This window comes from Pongo pygmaeus, chromosome 2, assembly GCF_028885625.2.
Source record: "Pongo pygmaeus isolate AG05252 chromosome 2, NHGRI_mPonPyg2-v2.0_pri, whole genome shotgun sequence".
Classification (NCBI taxonomy): Eukaryota; Metazoa; Chordata; class Mammalia; order Primates; family Hominidae; genus Pongo; species Pongo pygmaeus.
Window position 1 is genome coordinate 63,969,509 of NC_085930.1, and position 23,885 is coordinate 63,993,393.

Below are 23,885 nucleotides of genomic sequence, written 5' to 3' on the forward strand. Positions count from 1 at the left end.
AAACAGGAAAGTTAATTAGAGGACAGTTCTCAGTTATAATGAGGTCATCTTAATAGTTTGAAGTATGAGGACATTAGATTCATGTTAAAATGAAAAAAAAAAAAGACCATTTTAAAATTCTCACTCTTGGAGCCCTGAGCATGCCTCTCTTGGAAACCTGGGAGTCCATAGACCCCTTTTGAAGAGACAGAGATGTAGAGCTGGCATGCCTTACTCCATTTCTGAGCTGGAGAAATCAAGGCTCACAGAACAGTGAGGACCCACTATTCCCTTCTCTGATCCCTCTAACCTCTATCAGCTGATTTCTCACTGGTATGAGGAAGAAGTGTCCCAGTCACCACTGTACCCAAATGCAAGGGGCTCCCCTGGGATGAGTGAGCCGCTCTCCCTGAGAGAGGTTTGAGCACAGTTGGCCACTACTCAGTGGAGATGGGATAGACTTCCCTCCACCTCTGCCAGGAAGTCCAACTTGGGAGGTCTTGAGGGGGACCTGGGCATCTGTTTCATACCCAAGTAATTTGGATGCACATAGAAGTTTGAGAAACAGTGGCCCCGATGATCTTTAAGATTCCTCTGATCCTAGAGGGCTGGATTCCAATACACATCATTATCGCCGTAATCATCATCATCAAATAACTATCATGTGTTGAGTGCATGCTATGTGCCAGATGCTCTGCTAAATGTGAATGTGTTATGTATATGATTGCTGTAACCTATGAGATGGCATTATTATTATTATCATCTCCATACAGATAAGGAAATAGGCTAAGGGAGGTTCATCATTTTCCTAAGGTCACACAGCAAGAGGCTGAGCCGAGACTCAAAGCTGGGTGAGTTGCCCCAGTGCCCTAGCAGTATTTCATATGCAACTCTGCCCCTACCTGGCCATGTGCCTTTGGAGCCTCTCGGGCCTGCATTGGGGCTCAGTCTCCCCACCTGTAGGATGGATTGTCTCTTTGTAGCCTCTTCCACAATCTTGGCCCCCAGATTCACAAACAGATTGATGGTTCAGCAGGGGAGTCAATAGGACCTTGGCAGCAGGAGGAGGGAGACACCAATTTTCAAGCCCCAAGGCCCATGTTCCAGCTCCTCCCAGTCAGGATGCTCTGGCCCTACCCATTCTGTCCCCACCTCCCGCCTCCTTGATAACACTGAATCACTGGCCTCGGTGAGGCCCACCTCGTGCATAGCAGTGGGTATTAGGAATCCTGGGATGGAGATGAAATCTGTGTAGGCGAAATCAGTGCAAAGGAGCCTATTCTTGGCAGGAGTGAGGAGATGTGGGAGAAGACAAAAAGGGAATTGGCGACGTGTGTTAACATAAGTGCCAGACACTCAGCTAGACCCTCAACTAGATGCTGGGTAAGCAACTTAACCCCTCAACATCTCAATTTTCTCTTCTGGAAAATGAGGTTTTTATGAGGAGTGCATGAGAATCATCCAATTATTCATGTGTCTAACAATTATTCATCAAGGGCCACCCATGTTCCAGGCATCATTCTAGGAAAAGCAGCTGTTAAGTAACAAATATTCCTACTTGCGGGGCTGACAGTGCAATGAGGAAGACAGACAAACAAAAGTCAACAAATAAACAATGTAAAGTTGGGGGGTGCTGATACATTCTAGGCATATAAATAAAGCCAGAGTAAGAGGTGGTCTATACAGTGCCATGAAAGCGCAGGGTACTCAGGGGTCACCCCCGTGGGGCAGCGATGTGGGAGGTGATATTCTGCTTGAATGAAGTAATGGGTGAACCATACAGCCATCTGGGAAAAGTGCTGCCAGCAGCAAAGAAATATAAGGCATCTATCAGACAGCCTGGCACATACTAGGTCCTCAGTAAATCGTGCATGCTATCACAGTGCAAAGAGAGAGGCTGTTTCCTTATTTGAGCAGATGGATGGTCTCTGTGTTCCTTCTGCTCCCCAGCTGTAGGAATGTAGTCTTCAGACCCCAGCTTTTTGCCCTGCCTGCTCTAATCCTGGGAGAGAGGACCTGGGGGCCAACAGCTCCAAGGCAGAAGGAGGAAGAAGAGATTCCATCGGAGGCAGCACAACCTCCTACCAGCCTGGTGCACAGAGGGGGGGCTCCCCAAGCAGACACCATGGTGCCAGTCACAGGAGTTGAATGCTGGATAGCCACAAAAAAATAGAGGCTGATCTCACTGGTGAAAACCCACATGGGACTGGATCACAGCCCTGCTCTGACAATGTGGGTGCCTTCCCATCTACAGGATGAAGCATACAGGCCTTTACAATTGACACCCTAATGACTTCTGCCACCTCCTTCCCACCTCTCCTTCTTTCCAACTCTTCTGCTCTCCATGGGCTGATTACCCGGGGTCTGGTGATCATCACTGGGTGTGCAGCTCTGGGTGCCCTCTGGAGGTGCCCATGTCAGGGGATGGGGAGCAGACAAACACACAGGAGAGGCTGTGGTGTTTGCGGTGTTTATGGTGGCTGCTTGGACAGGGGCTAGCACAGAGGCTGTGGAGGTCAATATCCTGTTGGAGGAGTTGGCCAGGGATGGCTTCTGGAGGAGGCAAAATGAAGCTTCAAGGGTGTTTTTCATTTTTCAGTTCTCAGCTCTTCAGAGAGCCTTCTCTGGTCGCACTACCTGAGGTTCCCTACGGAGCAGCTCTGTGTCAAAGCTCTGAATTTCATTTTCTTCTGAGAACTTTCCCACATGAGAGTATTTCTTTCCTTCATCCATTCATTCAACAAAAATGATGCTCCTGCCGGGCGCGGTGGCTCACGCCTGTACTCCCAGCACTTTGGGAGGCCGAGACGGGCGGATCACGAGGTCAGGAGATGGAGACCATCCTGGCTAACACGGTGAAACCCCGTCTCTACTAAAAATACAAAAAATCAGCCGGGCGTCGTGGCGGACGCCTGTAGTCCCAGCTACTCGGGAGGCTGAGACAGGAGAATGGCATGAACCCGGGAGGCGGAGCTTGCAGTGAGCCGAGATCGAGCCACTGCACTCCAGCCTGGGCGACAGAGCGAGACTCTCTGTCTCAAAAGAAAAGAAAAGAAAAAGATGCTCCCAGTACAGTGCTCCCGGCAGCTCCAAACACTTCAGTACCTAAAGCTTTGGCTATGGTTTGTGCTGCTAAAGTTTTCTTCTAAGCATCAATGCAGAAAACGGAGGGACCAAACACAGGTGGAAAGTCTCTACAATCTCACCCTGGGGTACCCGCCATTGGAGACCGCCTTAAACACAAACACCCTTTCTTGATCCGTGGCAGCACCAATGGTGGTGGTGGCCTCTCTCTTAACTTAATTTACGAGCGTGTACATGGCACTGGCTATGTTCCCGACAATGTGCTAAGCACTTTACGTGTAGTATCTCAAACCTCAAAACTACCCAAGGAGGTAGAAACCATTACTGTTTCCAGTTTACAGATAAACTGAGGCAACGAGGGATTTAAGTAACTTTTCCAAGATCGCAAAGATAATAAACGGTGGAGCCAGGATGTGGACCCCTCTAGAGCCCTCACTGACTGCAGTGTCTGGTATACAGCAGGACTCTATACCCCTTAGTGATTATTGCTGCGGCCGAGATCTAAGCTATCTCCTTTTGTATCCAGCAGGGGGCGACAAAGCACCCGGCTGACTGTGCACCTGCCCCAGGTATGGTTGATTTGGCTTAAAGAGGAACAGTACCTGCTGAAGAGGTATCCTTCTCACTTCTTAATCCAGGCAGAGGGAGCTAAATGGGGAGAAAAATTCTAGGCTAGCATGACTCTGCCAAAGAAGAACTTTCTGCAGTGGGTCCCATTGAAACAGTCATGAAACCGTTATTCACACTAGGTTCCAGGTTTTGGAATGAATCCTTGGAGGAGCTCCCAGTCAGGTGAAGGATTAAATTACCTGAACATTATTAGGCCCACAGAAATCCAAACAAGTTAAAAATAAACCGTTCTGGATCACGAAGCTAGTAGGTCGCAGAGTTGGGATTCAAACTCAGACTTATTTGACCCAAAAGTCTGAACTCTTTTTACCAAGCCATGGTCCTCACATTGATGAAAGCCCTGTCCTGGGTGCTGGAGACAGAGATGAAGGATACAGTGTCTTTCCCACAAGGAGATTATGTTCTGATGGAGGAAGGAGGGGAGTGAGGCCATACAACATTTGGGGTGGGAAGGGCTCTGCCAAGATCAGCACAAGAAGGATGGGAGCCCAGAGGAAGAGATGCATTAAAAGGTGGTCCCCTTGAAGATCATGTCTATTGTGTTTACTGCTGTACCCCAGCAGTGAACCCAGCCCAGGGCCCGGCACGGTTTAATCCTCAATGAATGTTTGATGACTGAATGAATGAGGAAGACACCAAGTGCCTAGGATAGGAGTAATCTAGATCAAGGAAGGCTTTTCAGATGAGTTGACATTTGGGTGGGATTTGGAGGATAAGTTAGGAGTTTACCAGGTAGAAAACAGCTAAAGGCATTCTAGACATACGCAAAGGAAAACAGGTAGCAGTAGTAGTCTCTCAACTTTTTAAAAAATCCTAACCCAGAATGTAAACACATACACATCCAATACACACACACACACAGAGTTGGAACCTTATGCATAATGCCCCCTGTTATTTTCTGATCTATTTCTTTTTGTAAATGCTAGTGGCAACCCACTAATTTGTTGTGATATGGGCACAAGTGTTTGAAAGTGGAGGCTGTAAAGGTAATTTTGAGCTAGACCATGCTAGGCTGGTAAGATGGAACCCTTTTTAGTTCTGCCTCTCCTTCCTTCCCTGTGAAGCCAAACACTATAAATTCCTTTTCCTTCTCTCACTGTCTGATGAAATCCCTGCCTCTCAGGCTTGTCTTTGTTACCTTTAGTCACTCCATTTCCCCAGCTGATTCTTTAAATCATGCTGAATTCCTGGGGCTCTGCACTGGGCCTTCCCCACTCATCCTTCTTGGTCTCCCAGGGCATCCTCTCCTTGCCTTGATTTGAATGTCTGCCCACTTCTAGCTGGGGATATCCAACCTAGAAGTGACAGCCCCAAGCCTCTCCCCGAGCACCAGTCACCCTTCAGTGACCTACAGACACTTCAGACTCAGCATGTCCAAAACTAAGTTTCACTCCCTGAGACCTCCTGCCCCCAGGGTCCCCAGTCTGTATTTTTTTCACCAGCCACACTGTCACAGGACAGGACACTGTCCTGGAGGCCTTCCTCATCCTGTCTATCCTGCCTTCAAACTCAGTCTCAAATCCACCCCCTTCTCTCCCCACCGTCTGTCCAGGGTAAGCCTTCTCTCCCACAGGTAACTATTGAGACCTCCTGACTTGCCCTCCTCTCTTGCTTCCTCCTCTATTGGCTCCCATGACAGCCACCATGAACCTTCTGAAACAAAAACCTGATCATGTAACACCCCTGCCCCCCTTAATATGCCCTGTGTCCCTAGACTCCCTATTGGGCCTCTTCCCTGCATATCTCCTTCCCTCTAACGCCCCAATATCCAGGCACCTTGAACCTCTGTGGCCCTGTTTCCTTTGGTTTCAAAAACTCTACTTGCTTAATACCAACTCACTCTTTTAGGATCCCACTTTAGGAACACTTCCTCTAGGAAGCCTTCCCTGATCCACTGAGACTGGATGAGGAGCTCCTCTGTGTTCCAACAGCCCGCTGCACACCACATATCTTGGTGCCTAACACCTTCTTTCCTATTGGAGTGTCCCAAGTCCTTCCCCCTCCTCCATTAGATGGGCAGCCTAATGGGGCTGGGGGGTGGGTTAAGAGCAGATGCTGAAGTCAGTATTTTCTAGGTTCGAAGCCCAGCTCAGCCATGGACTGGCTGTGGGAATTTGATACTTTATTTAATCCCTCCCTGATTCACTTTCCTCGTTCTATCAAATAATGACGACTGTGATAATGATATCAACAAGTGGAGCACCTACCCCTTGGCATTTTCAGGGGATTCAGTGAGTTGATATGCTGAGGCTGTAAATGACAGTGCCTGGCATGTAATAGTGCTACCTATGTGTTTGATAATGAAATCGGTCCTCAGATGGGTTGCTCTGGGAGGGGCAGAGACTGGATTTATTTGATATACTGATCTGTCTTGGCCATATTCTTCCCTCCCATATTCCTCCTCTTCTTCCTCCTCCTCCTCGCTCACCTTCCAATGTACCCAGCACCTGCACGGAGCTGTTGGTATGTGCCTAGCACCTGGCCTGACATCGGGTCACAAGTACACCCCAGCATTCGTGACATGAGTGAAACTTTGGTCTAGGAATGATGGTGAATGCAGAAAATAAAGGTCATATTTGAGAGATTCTTTGGAGGTAGACTGCTCAGGGCTTGTGCTGACTACATCTGAGAGTGGAAGAGGAGGAAAAGGAGGAGGAAGAATGCAGGAGGGAAGAACATGGCCAGGACAGACCTTGTGATTTCCTTTACCAAACCCTTAGCTCCTCCAACCATCTCCAGATCATTACAAGGCACCTCCATTCACCCAAATACTCCAGCCAACATCGGGGTCACCTATCATTCCTCCTTCTCTTTCTTTACCCCTCCCCCCTCCCCTGAATCCTTTCAAGTCCTGTCTGTGCAAGACACAGGCCCCGTATCCTGGGTCCTTTTCTCCTCTCTGCACCCCACTTCCACCCTTATTGTCCTAGTTACAACTGCTGTGTAACAAGCATCCCCTCCAAACTTAGTGGTGTCAAACAATCATTATATTCACAAGTTATAGGGCTCAGGAAGTTGGGCAGGGTACACTGGGGATACTACACGGCCACTGTCCACCATGCTTAACTTGGCAGACACAAAGCCAGCATGACACAATGATGGAGGTACTTTCACCCACATTTCTGGCACCTGGGCAAGGTGACTCCAGTGCTGAACTCACCTGGGACTGTGGGCTGTAGCAAGCACAGGTGGCCTCTGCCTATGCCTGGGCTTCCTCACAGCATGGTGGCCTCTAGGCCTCTTCCAGAGTGGCTCAGGGCCCCAGCACTGGTGCTCCAGCCAACAAAACAAAGACTGCATTGTCTTTTATCGCGAAGACTTGTAATTTTTGAGCATCACTTCTGCTACATCTTATTGGTGGACGCCATCACAAGCCCACCCGGATTCACATAGGGAGAGCACAGAGAACCCACTTCTTCATGGGAGGAGTGTCAAATAATTCTGTGGTCATGTTCTAAGAGCACCACCCTAACCCAAACTACCAATGTCTCACCTGGACCCCTACTGCCATCTCCTCTCTGGTCTGCTTGATGGCGCACTTTACTCACCTGTTCCCATTCCCACAGTGTGTTCCCATAGGACAGCCACGGGGAGCTTTTGAACACACAAATCAGATCAGTCACCCCCTTCTTCATCCCTCCAATGTCCCCAGCTGAACACACCACTGAAATCCAAGCTCCTTGACGTGCCCACACAGCTTTGTGGATCTGTGTAGCCCCATCTCCCTTCAAGCTCAGGCCTTCTCTCTCTCTCTATCACAGCCCACCATCTCCTCCCTGGGGCTCATGCCCACCTCTGAGCTTTTGCACCTGCTGGTCCCCTTCCTGCAGTGCTGGACCCCTGATGCTGTGTCCTTCAGGCCTCAGCTCAAATGCCACCTCCTCAGATCTAAAATTAACCCTCCAACACCCAGTATTCCCTCTCCCATCACCCTGCTTAATGGTCTACTGTCTGCAACTCTGTTCTTGTTCACTTATGATCTGTCTCCTTCCTGGCCCCAAGAGGAAAGACTCTTGCCTTTCTTCTTCCTTGTGTCCACGGTGCCCACTATCGTGGTTGGCACAGAATATGGAATATGAATGAATGCCTGAATGGTGGCTTTCGTGTGTGTGTGTGTGTGTGTGTGTGTGTGTGTGTGTGTGTGTGTAATTTAGAAAGGCAATCTTGAAGGATAGGCAGGGCTGGGTGCAGGAGGTTACTACAGTTGGGCATACTTTGTTTCCCATATGGTTGTGCCACTCGCTAGCTGGTGACTCCGGGCAAACACCTTCACCTCCTTGAGCCTCAGTGTCTTCAGCTGAAACCTGAGTTCAGATTTGCCAGACCCGGGCATAGGGACAGCAGGTCCAGCAGGAACACCAAGCCAGGATCACAGCCGCTCCCATGGAGCTCAGTCCCTGGAGCCCGAGAGGAACACTCTCCGGAGGCGCAGGCACAGCCGCTCCTAGAGACTGGGCATCGCCCAGGTGGCAGGCGGGACGGGTCCGTGCAAACAGGGAACAGGTACCCGGAGGAAGGACATTCGCTGGCAAAAACATAAACTGCCGCTCGGAGTCTTGGCACCACCCAATTTCCAGGGACAGTTAGACTCCCCCTAGCTCACTGGATGAGGTGTACACCAAAGAAGGGGGTCAGCCCCCTCGGGTCGGCCAGGGCACTCAAAGCATTCTGTTCCCGGGAGCGAGGCCGAGGTGCACTACCCGCCGCGTCCGCCTGGTGTCGCCGCGAGCGCGCTCTGAGCTGCCAGCTGCGCCCCTCACACTCCCGCGGCTCAGGCGCCCCACTGCTGCTCCGCGTGGGGCTACTGGGCCTCAGCCCGACTCCGTCTGTCGGCTAACAGCAGGATCCCAGAGGAGGCTGCCCAACCTGGGCACCCCCTGTCGCCACCCTCGAATAGGTGGGGGTAGGGAAGAAATACCCTGAGCCAGTCCGCCCGTGGCTCCGCGAAAGGGGGCGCCGTCCCCTGAAGCTGGGGTTGGGGAACTGGGGTGTGCCCTGTCAGCCCCAGCTCCCTGTTCCGGGCTTGAGGGAGCGGGGCAGCAGACCAAGGCACTAGGGCTCTCGGCCGAGTCTGGTCCACTCCACCCGAGGGCAGCCTCTGGACGCCCACTCGCCCTGCAATCTGCAAGTTAGTGACGGGTGGGGGGCGAGCGGGCTCCTACCGCCTCCAACCGGGCTGTGCTCCCCAGCCTCCCACCTGCACCCCAGAGCAGGGAGGGGGCCCCCGGGAGCGCGCATGGAAAGGCGCGAGCGCGCGCCTGGTGCAGGCGGCCCTGTCCCGCGGGCGCAGGGGCGCTGGGCGGGCGCTCCGGGGAGGCGGGCGGGGGAGGGGGCGGGGGAGGGACGGGGGAAAGGAGGGAGGGGCGGGGGCGGGAGGCAGCAGCGCCCCCGCACTCCCCGCGTCTCGCACACTTGCACCGGTCGCTCGTGCGCAGCCCGGCGTCGCCCCACGCCGCGCTCGCTCCTCCCTCCCTCCTCCCGCTCCGTGGCTCCCGCGCTCCTGGCGAGGCTCAGGCGCCGAGCGCGCGGACGGGCGCACCGACAGACGGCCCCGGGGACGCCTCGGCTCGCGCCTCCCGGGCGGGCTATGTTGATTGCCCCGCCGGGGCCGGCCCGCGGGATCAGCACAGCCCGGCCCGCGGCCCCGGCGGCCAACCGGGACTATGAACCGGAAAGCGCGGCGCTGCCTGGGCCACCTCTTTCTCAGCCTGGGCATGGTCTACCTCCGGATCGGGTAAGGGCTGCCTGCGCCCTTTCCGCGCGTGTCTCGACAAAGTTGGCACGGCCCGGGGAGGGAGGTGTGCCGCCTGCGAGCCTCTGCCGGCCACCAACTTCCACAGCTTCTCTGAGAGGCCAGGTGGCTGCGGTGTGGGAGCGGTGGGCGCACAAAGGCCCCCCGCAGGCGGACACCCCAGGAGATATAGGCAGGGGGACTGGCCATCCTGAGGACGTCTGAGTCTGGAATCCCCCAGGACCAGAGACAGCCGGTAGGGACGCTCCAGCCTGAGGGACTCTGGGGGAGGGCTAGCTGCTGCAAAGGTTCAGCCCATCCCGGGGACCCTTCGGACCTCGGCATAGGGACAGCAGGTCTAGCAGGAACATCAAGCCAGGACCACAGCCAATCTCGAGGAGCTCAGTCCCCGGAGCCCAAGAGGAACTCTCTAAGGAGGCGCGGCACAGCCGCTCCTAGAGACTGGGCAGTCCCCAGATGGCTGGCGGGGCCGGTCCGTGCAAACAGGGAACAGGTACCCAGGAGGAAGGACATTTGCTGGCAAAAACATAAACTGCCGCTCGGAACCTTGGCACCACCCAATTTCCAGGGACCCTTAGACTCCCAGAGCCCCTTCCCGGGCCAAGGGGACAGCACGTCCCACCCCCAACAAACACACACAAAGGTGGGACGAAAGGCGGCCTGAGACACCGAGGGAGACAAGCGCTAGAGAGAGGCGGGACACCCCGCCCCCTGCAACTGGGCAGCAGAGGCGGCCGGGCGCGCGAGCAGCCCTCCGGCTTCACCCAGCATTTCTATGGGGGTGGGGCTCGGGGGCGCTCTGGCTGGAAGGTGGGAGGGGGCAGCTCGGGACGCGTCCTGGAGCTGCTTGTGTAAAGCCGGTCACCCTTTGTACTTGAGACAACGCGTGTGAGGCTCGGAGCGGTGGGGGTGAGGGGGGGTCTGGGCATGAATAGAGGTTCTGGCGCTGAAGGGCCCGCTTAGTAGGTCTCACACACCCTGCCCCTCCAGCCCCCAGCAGTGAACCCCCTACCATCCCTTTTGAGGAGGGGTGGACCGCAGGGGCTGCGGCGAGGGGATGTGTGTGGCAGACCCTTTGTGTTTTGTCACTACTACCCCCCTACGCCGTCACTTCCCCAGTCCACGTCTCTAGAGCGGGGATTTCGCAAGTTGTCGGGCCGCGGCCGCTAGCAGGTGCGTGCAGAGCCGACCGGGGCAGCCAGCCCGACCAGCCGCGGAGAGGCGGCTGCGGGGCTCGCGCCAGTACCGCCAGCCTGCCGGTGTGTTTTAAGTGTTATTGATTCGCCCGCGTCTGGGTGGCTTTTCTTTTTTTCCCCTGCTTTAATCTTCATCTTGGCCCGCGCCCCGCCGCCCCGCGCACATCCAGCATCCAGGAAGCCAGTCGGGCCGATTGGCTCGGGCCGCGTGCGGCTTTATCTCCTTTTTAATTAGAAACGGGGAGGAGGGATCCGGGTGGCGGGGGAAAGAGAAAGGGAAAACAGCAGAAAATAACCTCCCCTAGCCGCCCCGCCCGCGGGCCGCCCTCCCGCCGGCGCCGCGGCCTCCCCGGATTGGCCCTGCGGGGGCCCAGCTGCCCGGGAGGGAGGGAGGAAGGGAGTCCTGCAGGGCGCTGGCCTTCCGCCCCAAGCTGCCCTCTGGGGTGGGGAGAGGTCCAGGTTTGGGAGGTGGGAGTTGCAGGTGACTTCGGGCCAGGCCGTGCTGCTCCCTGCGCCTCCGGCTGTTCATCTGTATAGTGGGCATGAGGGGTGAAGTCTCAACGTCCCTAAAAGGTTTTTCCATTTCCCCAGATGTGACTGGGCTCTACCCGCTTCTGGCTGATGGTGGGGCATCTGTGGTATTCTTATTTTACTCCGATAGTTCAGGTGACTCCGCACTAGCCTATTGCAACAATCAGATTCAATAATAATAATGATAATTACAACACCACCACCACATTTATGGGGCACTCACTATGTGCCTGGCACCTTCTAAGCACTTTCCATGTTCTAGCACATTTGATTTTCACAGCAGCTAATGAGGTGGGGACTAGTTATCAATACCCTAATTTGGCCATGAAGAAACTGAAGTGCAGAGGGAAGGAAACTTGCCTAAGATCGCTCAACTAATAAGTGAAGGAAGCTTAGATGAGAACCTAGGCCAGACTCTTAGGGGCTAGTCTATTGCATCTATGAATTTTTGGTCCCAGTATGCCAACCTGTCCACTCTCTGCTGGTGTAGAAATTTCCTGGTGGCCAGCTAGGTGCTCAGAGGGTCCTCTTGACAAATGATGCCAAAACATCTCCACTTAATCTTCTCATGCTGCATCTTCCTCAGACATTCCCAGCATTCTAGTGTGTGTTAGACTCTGTTTTAGCGCTGAGATGCAGATGCAAAGCCAGGCTGTCCCACCTCCAACACTTGCTAGCTGAGAACCTTCTTCCAGGTCCCAACCTGTGAGCCTCAATTTTCAAATATGTGAAACGGATGTGATGATTCTTGCCCCACAGGGCTGTGTGGAAAAGTCACATGAGCCGCTGTTTGTGACAGCACCCACCATACTGCCTTGGCACATAGTAGGGAGACTGCCCAAGTTTACTGATGCATTTGATGCTTATTTGGGGGCACCTGCTGTGTAATAGGTACTCACCTGGAGCCACAGCTTTGAAGTACCACAATCCATTTATTCAGTAGTCATTTAGTGAACCAGCAGACAGCCTCCCTGCCTTCAGGGAGCTCATCCTCTCAGGAGGAAGACAAGTGATCAAGTGAGCATGCAAATTAAAAATGCAGACATGAAAACATTTCAGTAGACCATGAGTAATCAAGAATATCCAGTAAACAAAACAGATTGTGATGGGAATTTATTAGGGGTAGGGAGGGGAGGGAGGCTCCCTTAGCTGGGCTGGTCAGGGAGGTGACCTTTGAGGTCATATGAATAATGGCAAGAAGCCAAGCTTGTGAAGATCAGGGTTGAGAGCGCTTCCAGGGAGAGGAGCCAGCAAGGACAGAGTGCCTACTGCAGAGAGAAGACTGGCACGTGGCAGGAGCCTAGGGAAATGGCAGGAGTGATCAGTTGTGCGCTTGGAGGGCATGGGTCCATGTCACCTCCTCGAGTTATTGGTACAGGAGAACCTCACTCTAACAAATTGCAACTCCAGAAAACTGCCCACAGCTGAGCCCCAGGACGAGGCACTTGCCCAGTGGCTCTACCTGCAGCCCTACCACTGCCACCAAGCCAAACCACCACCAACCCTAATCTGCCTAGTCCCTCTGCTCCTGCTCTGGCACCCCACAGGTCTTTCCTACATGGAGCGGGGACCACCAGGTCATGTCAGTGTCCTGCTTACACCCTTCAGTGCTTCCTGGTGCTGCCCGATGCACCTGAGAAAATGCCAGCCCTCGGCCATCTCCTCTCCCCAGGATCTCTCTGCATCTCAAGCCCTGGTTTTGTAGCAGTTTCCATGGGTTCTTTCTATTCCTTGAAGACCCCAAACTTGTCTCCTAGAACTTTGCATTTTCTGTTCCCTCTGCATAGAATACCCTTCTCCAGATCTTCCCACAGATGCCTCCCGGCAATTCAGATGTCTGTTCTGTTCTAATGTCACCTCCTCAAGGAAGTCCTCTTGATCACCTCAGCTAAAGTGGCCCTCACTTTCCTCACCATCCCCACACCCCAGTTGCCATCCCAGCATCTTCCTTTACTTTCTTCATAGTACATATCACTGTCAAGATGGCCTGTTTTATTCATTTGTGACATCTGTGTTGTCACCCTCCCTAGTTCCTTGAGGGCAGGGCTTTGCCTGTCAGGTACACAGCTGTCTCCTAACATGGTACATGGCACATGATAGGTATCCGATATATATCAGTGAATAGTTGAGGAAGATAGGAATTCTCCTAGTAATAGTCACACACATCCTCTAGGCCAGTCATGCCCAGAGTGGGATACGTGTACTCCATTGACAGCAGGAAGAAAACACTAGGAGTTCTACTTACAATTACTTTTTAAGGATTTTTTCCAAAAATAAAACATATACATACATGAGAGTATATGTTACATATACATTAAAAAACAGATTTTTTTAATGAACATCTGCGCACCCATCACTCCTTCAGAGGCACCTCCTGCATGAAACTTTGAAGTCATCATTTCCTTGCTTGCCTTTACAATTTTACCAAAGAGATGATTCCCTAGCAATATAGGGCTTCTTTTGCATGTTTTTGAACTTCATCTCAATTGCATCCTACCATAAACTCAAAGGCAACTTGCCTTTTTCACTCAACATAATGTTTGTAACATACATCATCTTTTTTTGTTTCTAAAACAAAAATCAAGTGTGTGTGTATTTCACTGATATTGGGTATACGCATTGATACAAGAGCCTATGTAGAAATTATAGGGTTTCTATCCGAATGGACATGAGTTAGGGGTGCAGGATCAAAAAACTTGGGAGACCACTGCTGGGGGCAGTGGGGTGGCCGGTGCTGGACACCTAGGAAGGGTTCCTAGGCCCATGCCCCCTTGCTGGCCTAATGCTCCATCTCTCTGTGTCTCTCCCTCCAGTGGCTTCTCCTCAGTGGTAGCTCTGGGCGCAAGCATCATCTGTAACAAGATCCCAGGCCTGGCTCCCAGACAGCGGGCGATCTGCCAGAGCCGGCCCGACGCCATCATCGTCATAGGAGAAGGCTCGCAAATGGGCCTGGACGAGTGTCAGTTTCAGTTCCGCAATGGCCGCTGGAACTGCTCTGCACTTGGAGAGCGCACCGTCTTCGGGAAGGAGCTCAAAGTGGGTATGTGCTCACCCAAACACCCCAGCAGAGTCTTACAGGCTATAGGGACACCAGAATACCCTCAGGTGCCCTCTGGAACTCCCTCACCTGCCCGTGCTAGAATGTCCCTCAGTATGGGGTCCTGCAGGTGCATTGACTTGCATTCAGAACTCTCAGTGAGGGTCAGGTCTCTGGTTGAATCCATACCCCCTAAATCATTTATTGACAGAGGTGCAAACCAGCAACCAGTGACCCAAATGTTAACCTCTGATACAGTGCTGATGTTGTGTTTTGAATTGAAGCCCAAATTTTAAAATTTGTTGTTTCACCTATAATATAGGAATTTCTGGTTTCCTTTGAAAAGTTGGCAGATCTACTCATAATTTACATGTGTGCCCATGTGTTGCAAAGACCTGAAACTGAGAACACAGTTCCCTTTAGTTGAAGCAGTGAATGGGCAACCCATTCACTGCCGCAGTCGCCACCACTCCCTACTGCTGCCCAGCCTGTGCATTCCTGTGACATGATCCGCTTGACCCCTGTGGACTTTTGACTTTGCAACTGTTTTATGGGAATGGTGCATGCAGACACATACATACACACAGAGTTTTGAGCCACACATTTGACTTCTGAAGCAATGATAACAAAAGTCTGGTGGAAAAGGGTCAGGGAGAGCAATGCTGGTCTCCAGGAGGCCCTGGTCAGTGGCAGGAGGCCAAACTGTGTGTCTTCTGGCTTGTGTGCATGTGCATTAGGGGACCAGAAACTGCCACAGGCTGGCTTCCGCACTGTGAACTTCCCTGAAAGCCAGGTCAGCCTTGGATATCTTTGGGTATCCCTCCCACCTCCTCCTCAGGTCACACTACTGTCACATCTGGGCTCCCAGGCTGTCCCATGCTCCCCCATCTCGTTGCCCTGTTGCTCCTGGCCATCCTGCAGTCCCTTCTGCACCCAGCAGGCAGGATCATCCTTTTACATGGAAATCAGATCATGTCACTGCACTGCTTAAACCCCTCTGGAGGCTTTCTTGCATCAGAATGAAATCCCCACTGCTCATCTAGCTGCTGCTGACCTCTGCTGCCATCTTCCCCCTTCACCTTGCTCACTCAGCCTTGTCCTTTTTCCCAAACACACCGCACTGGACACCAGCTATTTCTTCTGCCTTAGCTCCTTTCCTCAGCCCCATACCCCTGACCCTGTCCAGGTGTTCTAGACCTTTTCGACCTTGTCGAATGTCCCCTCTCACCTCAAAACTCCATCCCATCAGCCAAGCACTTCACACTGTCTGAATCCATTCTGAACTGGTTTGCAATGTCAGCTTCATGAGGGCACGGGCTCTACTCCCATGCTTACCACTGAATGCTTTCTTCCCCTTGCCTTTTGGAAGGAAGCACAGACTTACCCATCTCTGCAGCAGGCCTGGTTTTGTCACCATATTCTGTGAGTGCCTTCTTATTTGCACCTTACAGAGCAGTAGACAGGATCTCAGTATGGGGTCCTGCAGGTGCATTGACTTGCATTCAGGACTCCCAGTGAGGGCTAGGTCTCTGGTTGAATCCATACCATCCCAATACTTTATCGACAGAGGTGCAAATCAGCAACCAGTGACCCAAATGTCACCGGGTGACATTTGGGTCACTGGTGAAGCTGGCAGAGGACCTTTCCAGAGGCAAGCCTTTTCCAGGGTCTTTGTTGTGTAGACTTTTGCCTTGCACCATCTGCCCTGCTTCTCCCTCTTCCCAAGCCCAGGGCTCACTTTTTAGGTGGAAACAGAGGCCCAGAGAGAGAATGGGACTGTCCCGGGTCACATAGTGAGTGGCATCAACACTGAGACTCCAGTTTAGGTTGCCTAATCTGTCTTGTGAGCCTCCCCTTGCTTGTCACTTGTGGCTTTTGTGCTTTCTTCTACTCAGATAACACACACACACACACACCATTCCTGGGACCCAGGCATGGGCTCCAGCATTGTTTTAAATTTGTGGTTTCTGATATATAAGATGTTATAGATGAGGAAACTGAGGCTCAAAAGGGACTTGCTCGAAGTCAAGTCAAGTGAGCGGCAGGGCCTCTCAGGACTGGGTTCATTCCAGTATAACTTTCAGTCTCAGAACAGTCAGTATATCAGCTGGCATTGGAATAGTCCCCACAGAGGTCTGGGGTGGAGCAGGAGGGCTGCAGTGCAGGGCAGTGCCTGGACAAGGATCCCCTCCTGTTGAGCAGCCCCCAGCTGGCCATGGTTGTAGAAGTGAGGCTGAGAAGGAATGCTGCCAGCGCACACCAGGGAGGAGCAGAGGCCAGTGGCAAGAGGCATTCTAGTGGGCTTGGCAGGCAGAGGTGGCTGGGGGAATTCCAGCAAAAAGAGGTGCCCAAGAAAATCCTTGGGACAACGATGAAGGGCAGTTGGTCGGGGGAGCCTGGAAGGAAATAGGAGCTGGATCCAGGAGGTATACAGGGTCAATTTAACAAGTTTGAATTTCTGAGTGGGAGCCGTTGGAGGATTTTGAGTGTGGGAGTGACTGCCAGAGGATAGGTTGAACTTAGGAAATTGCCACTATGAAATGATTTTTGGCCCACAAAAGTGGCAACATAATATATGTTGATATGCATATATTATGCATTGACTTGCATTCAGGACTCCCAATGAGGGTCAGGTCTCTGGTTGAATCCATAGCCCCTAACAGGAATAGGAATCCATTCAACCTTATAGGAATTTTAGAAGATTCATGAAAGAGTGAGTGTAAGTTCATTCATTATAATACTTGTTGATTTATTCATGCATTCACCAAGTTATTGGGTGTCCACTGTGGCTGGAGGCTCCTGTTCCAGTGTGTGTGTCCAGGGAATGGCTCTGTATTTGTGAGGGAGGTGAGCTATGGGCATGCCTGGGGAAAGAGCATGTCAGGCAAAGGGAACAGTAGGTGCAAAGGCCCTGAGGTGGAACGTGCTTGGGGGCGGCTTAAGGAACAGCGAGGGGGCTGGGGTGGCCGGAGTAGAATGAGGAAGGCTGAAGCGGAAGGCTCAGGGTGCCAGGAGCTGGGTGGTGCAGCATCCCTCAGGCCAGGGCAGGGGATCTGGATTTCCCTTCATGGGAATGGAGACCTTCTGGAGGGGAGACAATAAGGAAGGGGCAGTATCCGACTCTGGGTTTAGCAGCATCACTCTGGCTGCTGGGAAAAGCATGAACTGCAGGGTAGGCTGGTAGTGGGAGTCCGGAGTCTGGTTGAGTCTTCCAGGAAGGAGGTGATGGTGGCTCAGCCTCAGTGATAGCCATGGATACCTGCTTTGAAATCCACCAGCCAGGGGGGAGAGTGACAAACTAAGGGCCAGCTAGGAAGGAGGGAGGGTGACAAACTAAGGGCCAGCTAAGAGGGAGGGAGGGTGACAACCTAAAGGTCTGCTAGGAAGGAGGGAGTCACTCTGGTCTGGACTTCTAGGGTAGTGGCAGTGGGAAGAGGAAGATGAGTCAAGATGAGAGCCCTGAGAGTCTGAAACGCCCCTGAGCTTAGGTTTCGTCATATATAGACAGGTGTCCTGCTCCAGGACATCAAGAAGCAAGCATCACAATTAGGGTCACTGGGCTCCTCCTCAGTGCTCTCACCCCCATGGGGTTGCCACTTTCTGGGAATGACCAGCTAACAAGGGCTGTCTTGCAGGGGTAAGGATCTGGCCTTTGGAGCTGTGGCCATTAAGTCCTGACTTTGAGCACCAGGACCCATTGTCTGCCTTTAAAGAGAAACTTCCCACAGCTCCACCCCATACTTCTGCTTACATATCATTAGCCAGAACTTAGTCACATGGCCACATCTAGCTGCAAGGGAAGCTGGGAAGCATAATCTTGTATTCAGAGTGGACATGAGACCAGCTGGAGCTCTGTGACTGAAGAGGAAGAGTTCTTCATTGCATGCCTGGCTCCCTTCTGAGTGTTCAGTTTTCCTGCATAGAGCTGAGGGGCAGCAATGGGCAGGTACCAGGCAAGGTCCCCTTGCATGCCAGAAATTGAACCCCAATTCAAGCCACCTTTGGTGAAAGGGGGACTTATGTATGCCTAAGGAACTGGAGAGCCAGGGCATGGTGCTGACTTTCAAAATGGACTGGACCAGAGGTAGCACTGGCATCCAGCAACCCCAGGGCCACTTCTTGGGGCAGCGGGATGGCCTTTGCACCTGCAGTGCCACACCTTCCAGGTTTAAGTACCCCCAGGAAGAGCCTTGGCTTTTCTCTAGCAGCACTTGCAGAAGTTCTAAGATTCACTCAGATTGGACCAGCTAATGGGGCTTTACTTTTGGTTGTGTGCCCATCCCAAACTAATCACAGTGGCCAAGGGCAACAGTGCTTTTTCTGGCCCAGCCTGGTAGCCCCACCCAGACCATCTCTCAGGGGAGAGGAACTGCTCACGAGTGTACTAGTCTGCTAGGGCTGTCAGAACAAAGCCCTGCAGACCAGGTAGCTTAAACAGCAGAAATGAATTGTCCAGTTTCAGAAGCTGGACGCCTGCCATCCAGGTGTCAGCAGGGCTACTTTCTCAGAGGCCTCTCTCTTGGGCTTGCCACCTTCTCCCTGGGTTCTCACATGGCCTTTCCCCTTGTATATGTGCCCCAGGAATCTCTTGTGTCCTGGTCTCCTTTTTTATAAGGACACGAGTCATATAGGACTAGGGCCCACACTAACAGTCTCATTTTAACTTAATTATAATACTTCTATAAAGTTCGTATCTCTAAATGCAGCCACACTCTGAGGTATTGACTTAGTCCATAGCAATGAGTGAGCAGAGTGCAGCATGGTTCAGGCTTTAGGGAGAGGCGTAGGGAGTGTGGTGGGCTCTCAGAAGTGAGACCTCAGGATGCAGGGAGGAGTCTGGACAGTGGAGATGGCCCTTGATCTGGGACTTGGAGGGTGGGGAGAAATTTATCAGTGAGTGGGATCCCAGGCAGAGGAAACAACAGAGCAAAGGCGTGGTCGTGTGAGAGCTATGGAGGGAGTAAGCAGGGGCGTGCAGCCTCAGGAGATGGTGGCTCAGGGAGTCCCCTGTGAGATGGCAGGCTAGCTGTCAAGACCCTTGAATGCCAGGGATTATTTGAGTGGGCTGTGTGGCCCCACATCAGTTTGACCAACTGCTACCTTGGGGGGGTGTTCTAAGAAGGCCTTCACTTCCTTCTAGACTTTTCTTTCTTTCCTTCCTTCCTTCCTTCCTTTTTTTCTTTCTTCTCTCCTTCTTTCTCTCTCTTTCCCTTCCTCCCTCCTTCCTTCCCTCTTTCTTTCTTTCTACTTTTCTTACTGTGTCTTTCTTTCCTTTCTTTCTCTTTCTCTTTCTTCCTCCCCTCCTTCCTTCCTTTCTCTCTCTCTTTTCATTCCTTCCTTCTTTTCTTTCTTTCTCTTTCTTGCTCTCCTTCTCTCTTTCTCTCTCTCTCTCCCTTCCTCTCTCTTTCCCTCCCTCCCCTCTCTCCTCCCTTTCTTTCTTTCTTACTTTTCTTTCTTTCTTTGTTTCTTTCTTTTCTTTCTTTCTCTTTCTTTCTCTCTCTCCCTTCCTTCCTTTCTCTCTCTCTTTTCCTTCCTTCCTTCCTCCCTCCCTCCCTCTCTCTCTCCTTCTTTCTCTCTCTCTCTCTCACTTTCTCTTTTTCTTTCCGCCTTTCTTTTTCTTTCTCTCTCTCTCCCCCTTCCTCCCTTCCCTTCCCTCCCTCTCACCTTTCTTCCTTCCTTCCTTCCTTTCTTTCTTTTTCTTTCTTTCTTTCTTTCTTTCTTTCTTTCTTTCCTTTCTTTCTTTCTTTCTTTCCTTTCTTTCTTTCTTTCCTTTCTTTCTTTCTTTCTTTCTTTCTTTCTTTCTTTCTTTCTTTCTTTCGTTCTTTCGTTCTTTCGTTCTTTCGTTCTTTCATTCTTTCCTTTTCTGACAGGGTCTCTCTCTGTCACCCAGGCTGTAGTGCAGCACTGCAAATATAGCTCACTGCAGCCTCCACCTCCTGGGCTCAAGCAATCCTTCCACTGGGGTTACAGGCACACGCCACCTCACTTGGCTAATTCTTTTCTGTTGTTTTATAGAGACGGGTCTCACTGTGTTGCCCAGGTTGGTCTCAAATTCCCAGCTTCAAGCAATCCTGCCTTGGCCTCCCAAAGCAATGGGATTACAGGTGTGAGCCACTGCACCTGGCCATTTTTTTCTTAAATAATACTGTGACCTCCCTCGAATTTACCCCCAACACAACTTGTCATCCACGTTTGTGACCCTCCCTCGTGTCTCCCCTGCCTCTCCCTCCCTGGCTACACTTTCCCTATCTTGAATCTTGAGTTTCCCATTCCCTTGCTTATTTATGTCTACTGTATCATATGGAGATCTTCCCCAAAAGTAAATGACTTCATTTGGGTTGGATTGAATTGCTATTGTGCCAAGCTCCTCCCCTGCTGGAAGCACAGCTCCAACACTGGGACTGGCCAGCTGCATGTCTGCCCGGTGAGTGAGTGAGAAAGACAATCTCAACAGCATCCTGATTTGCACTTCCCTGAGAAGTGATGAGGTTGAAATCTCTTCCTGTATTTACTGGCTGTGCATGTTCGCTCTTCCATGAGTTACCTCTTCATGCTTTTTCTCCATTTTTCTGTTGGGTTGTGGGTTCTCCCATTGGGTTTGGCCAGTGTGGTTGTAGTCACAGTGCAGGGAAACCAGGGTTAGACCAGGTAATGCCTCGGGATGAGTGGGTTCCTCGGGGTAAGTGGGTTCCTCAGGGTGAGTGGGCTGTGGGAGGCTTCACTCTATCTTGTATCTTTTCACTGAGGATCAGTGTGGACCAGGAGCCAAGACAGCCCTTTCTCATCCGTCACTTCATTGGGTCCTTGGCACCCCTGAAAGAAAGTGTGTCCACCTCCATCTCGTTCCTGGGAAACAGGCTTAGAGTCAGGCAGAGGCTGACCAAGATCATGTGGCTGTTTTGTGGCAGAGCTGAAATCAGTTGTGAGTCCCCCCTTGCTAGAGGGATTCTTCTATTTGTGGGATCCTGCCAGAGATTCTCAAGTCTGCCATGTATTTGAGAACCCCTTGTCTTGCTGCAGATGTGGGGCTGCCAAGTGAGACTGAAATCAGAGTCACATGGCCGGGTTTGTATCCCAGCCCCACCCTTACCTTGCAGATGACTTTAAGTGAGTACTTCACCTTTCTGACAGTCTGCAGAATGGGGGAGCCACACACCCACTTTGCTAGGTGGTAGTGGCATTACATGATATGGGATGTAAGAGCCTGGCACATTGTTATCCATTGGATGACATCCCCTGCCCGCTTCCAGGAGGCCTGTGTGCCCGTGTCATATGAACACAAGCTCAAGGAACCCGGGACCCATGCTCTAGATTTTCTTAGTGATTACCAGCCTAAGCTGACCATTTTGACTCTACCTCCAAACTATATCCCCCAATCTGTCCAGTTTTCACCACCTTCACCACCACCTCCTGATTCAAACCGCCATCTTCAGGTACTTGTTGCCTGGACAATGACATCAACCTCCAAATGCACTCCACCTCCTCCCTTTCATCCTGCAACCCATGCAGCCATCCAGTATGACATCTTCTCCGTGTTGCTCTGAGCGTGGCATCCTGCTGTGTAAAACCCTCCCGCGGTTTCCTGTTGTTCTGAGAATAAAACGCACACCCATCCCCTGCTCCTTTGTGGACCTCTGCCAAAGTCCCTCCCACCTCAGGGCCTTTCCCTCACTGTTACCTTTGCCTGGATGCTCTTTGCCAGCTTGGCTCACTCCCTCTGTCTTTCTATCCTCTGCTCACCTGTCAGCCCCTCAGAGAAGCCTTCATTACCCCCTCTCTAGTGTACACCGCCTGTCCTTGTCCGCTCTTACTGTGTAGCATTTTCTTTATGTCACTTTGTTACTTCAGGATGTATTCTGTCTAACTTGCTCATCTGTGCAGCGCTGCGTAGTGGTTCAGCCCTGAAGCTTCCTGCTTGGTCATTTACCAACAGTGGGCCTTGACCAAACAGGAGTGATAATGGCACCATTCTCACAGGTGGCGGGAGGATGAGGTTACTTACTGCACTCAGAACTGTGCCTGGCACACAGGAAGTGCCCCATACATCGTAGCTGTGTTGTTATTATTGTCTGTCTCTCTGGCCAGAAGGCAGCTCTGTGAGGGAGCAGGGGCCTCTGACCCAGTGCCTGGCACATGGAAGGCACAGTCCCTGTGGAGGTGCTCAGTGGATGTAGGGACATCACAGGTACCAGAGCAGCCCCCTGCCCCAACTCCTGTCTGCAGCAGGAGATGGCACAGAGGGTATTTGGGAGAAGCAGCTGAGTGACGGTGGGCAACCTGTCCTCTCCTGCATGTGCAGGTCTCCACTCGAAGGCCACCTCCTCCAGAAGGCCTTCCTGGACCATCCTGCCCAAGACAGCACCCTCCACCCTTCCCCGACAGGGCACCCTGCACTGTTGTCTTTACAGCACTTACCACTTTTGGTAGTGACTTTGTTTACTTTTGCAAGAACCCATCTGACATTAGTCTTCTCTGCCATCATGAGGCTCCATGGAGCCCAGATCTGCTGATCCTCTTCTCCCCAGACCACCAGCATGTGTCCTGGGGACTGGCACACACTGGGTCCTCGTGGAACACGTGAAGAAGTGTATGGCCCCCAGGCAGGCCAGCTCCTTTCTACCTTGTGTGGCCCCAGTTGCTCTGAACCCTTGAGGACAGGCCTGGCCTTGTTTGTCTTCTGAATGCCGGGTCTGGGGAGCACCTCATGCACAGCAGGTGCTCCATTTTCTCTGTTGTGTGAGTGACGGCTGTTCACTTCTCATCCCAAATACAAAACTACACATTCATGTCTGCACATTTTCATTGAGCTCCATTCTAGCTGGGCAGTCTCACTCATCAAGATCTTTTTAATGTCAATTTGATCAGCCATCCTGTTAGCTATCCTGTCCATCTCTGCATTGGCTCAAAATGGGATAAAAATGTTGACCCAGGTCTAGTGCCTAGGAAAGACCCCTATGGCATAATTCAAGAGGAGCTGTGCCCAGGGTCTGCTCAGCAGATCACCAGTTCCCAGGCTCCACCCGCTGCCTACTGCCAGCTGCCGTGGGGAGAAAAGGACATTCCCTTGGGCAATAAAATGGGGGAACTCAGCATGTTATACTCCCTACTCCTGGAGAGTCAGGGTGCCTGCTGGCATATTAAAGGTGCTGAAACGTCCTGTAGATAAGACAGCAGCTTGAGCTGACTCAATCTGGAGGGTCCACTCATTTCCATCCTTGGACTCACTGACTGTCCAGTGGAGCTGCTCTTAGGGGCACACACACTGGGGAATATCACCCTGGAGACCCTCACAGCTTGACCATACTCAGAATGTGGTTTATAGGTCAACTTGGAATCTACCAAAAAGTATAATCCACCCACCACCAATTTCCATATCTTTCCCCAAGGGTACAGAAGAGGCACATCCTCGCTTCGGACATTGCCATGGGCAGCGAAATCCATTCTAATCCACATTACCATTGAAAGTCCCTTCAGTCATGCATAAAATTCAGAATGCCTGAGTTTCCATACAAGTACAGGAAAGCATGCACATACATGTAAAATGTATATACGACAACACAGTGTATAGAATGAAGATTATATATTCACAATATAAGTATATAATATTTTAATTTTTTTCTGGTACATTTGGTTCAATTTATGCAAGTTAAATGTTCATGGGATAAGACTCCCCCAC

The 23,885-nt window shown here is 51.8% G+C and overlaps 1 protein-coding gene across 1 annotated transcript in view; it reads left to right on the top strand.

Annotated features, from left to right (window-relative positions):
* Nucleotides 1-9,169: 9,169 nt before the first annotated feature.
* WNT7A (Wnt family member 7A) overlaps nt 9,170-23,885 on the top strand; it is a 61,066-nt gene continuing 46,350 nt past the window's right edge. Inside the window, exons 1-2 of the mRNA XM_054482291.2 lie at nt 9,170-9,427; nt 13,986-14,212. Coding sequence (XP_054338266.1) covers nt 9,357-9,427; nt 13,986-14,212 — 298 coding nt within the window. The 5' untranslated portion in view covers nt 9,170-9,356. The remainder of the gene's footprint in view (nt 9,428-13,985; nt 14,213-23,885) is intronic.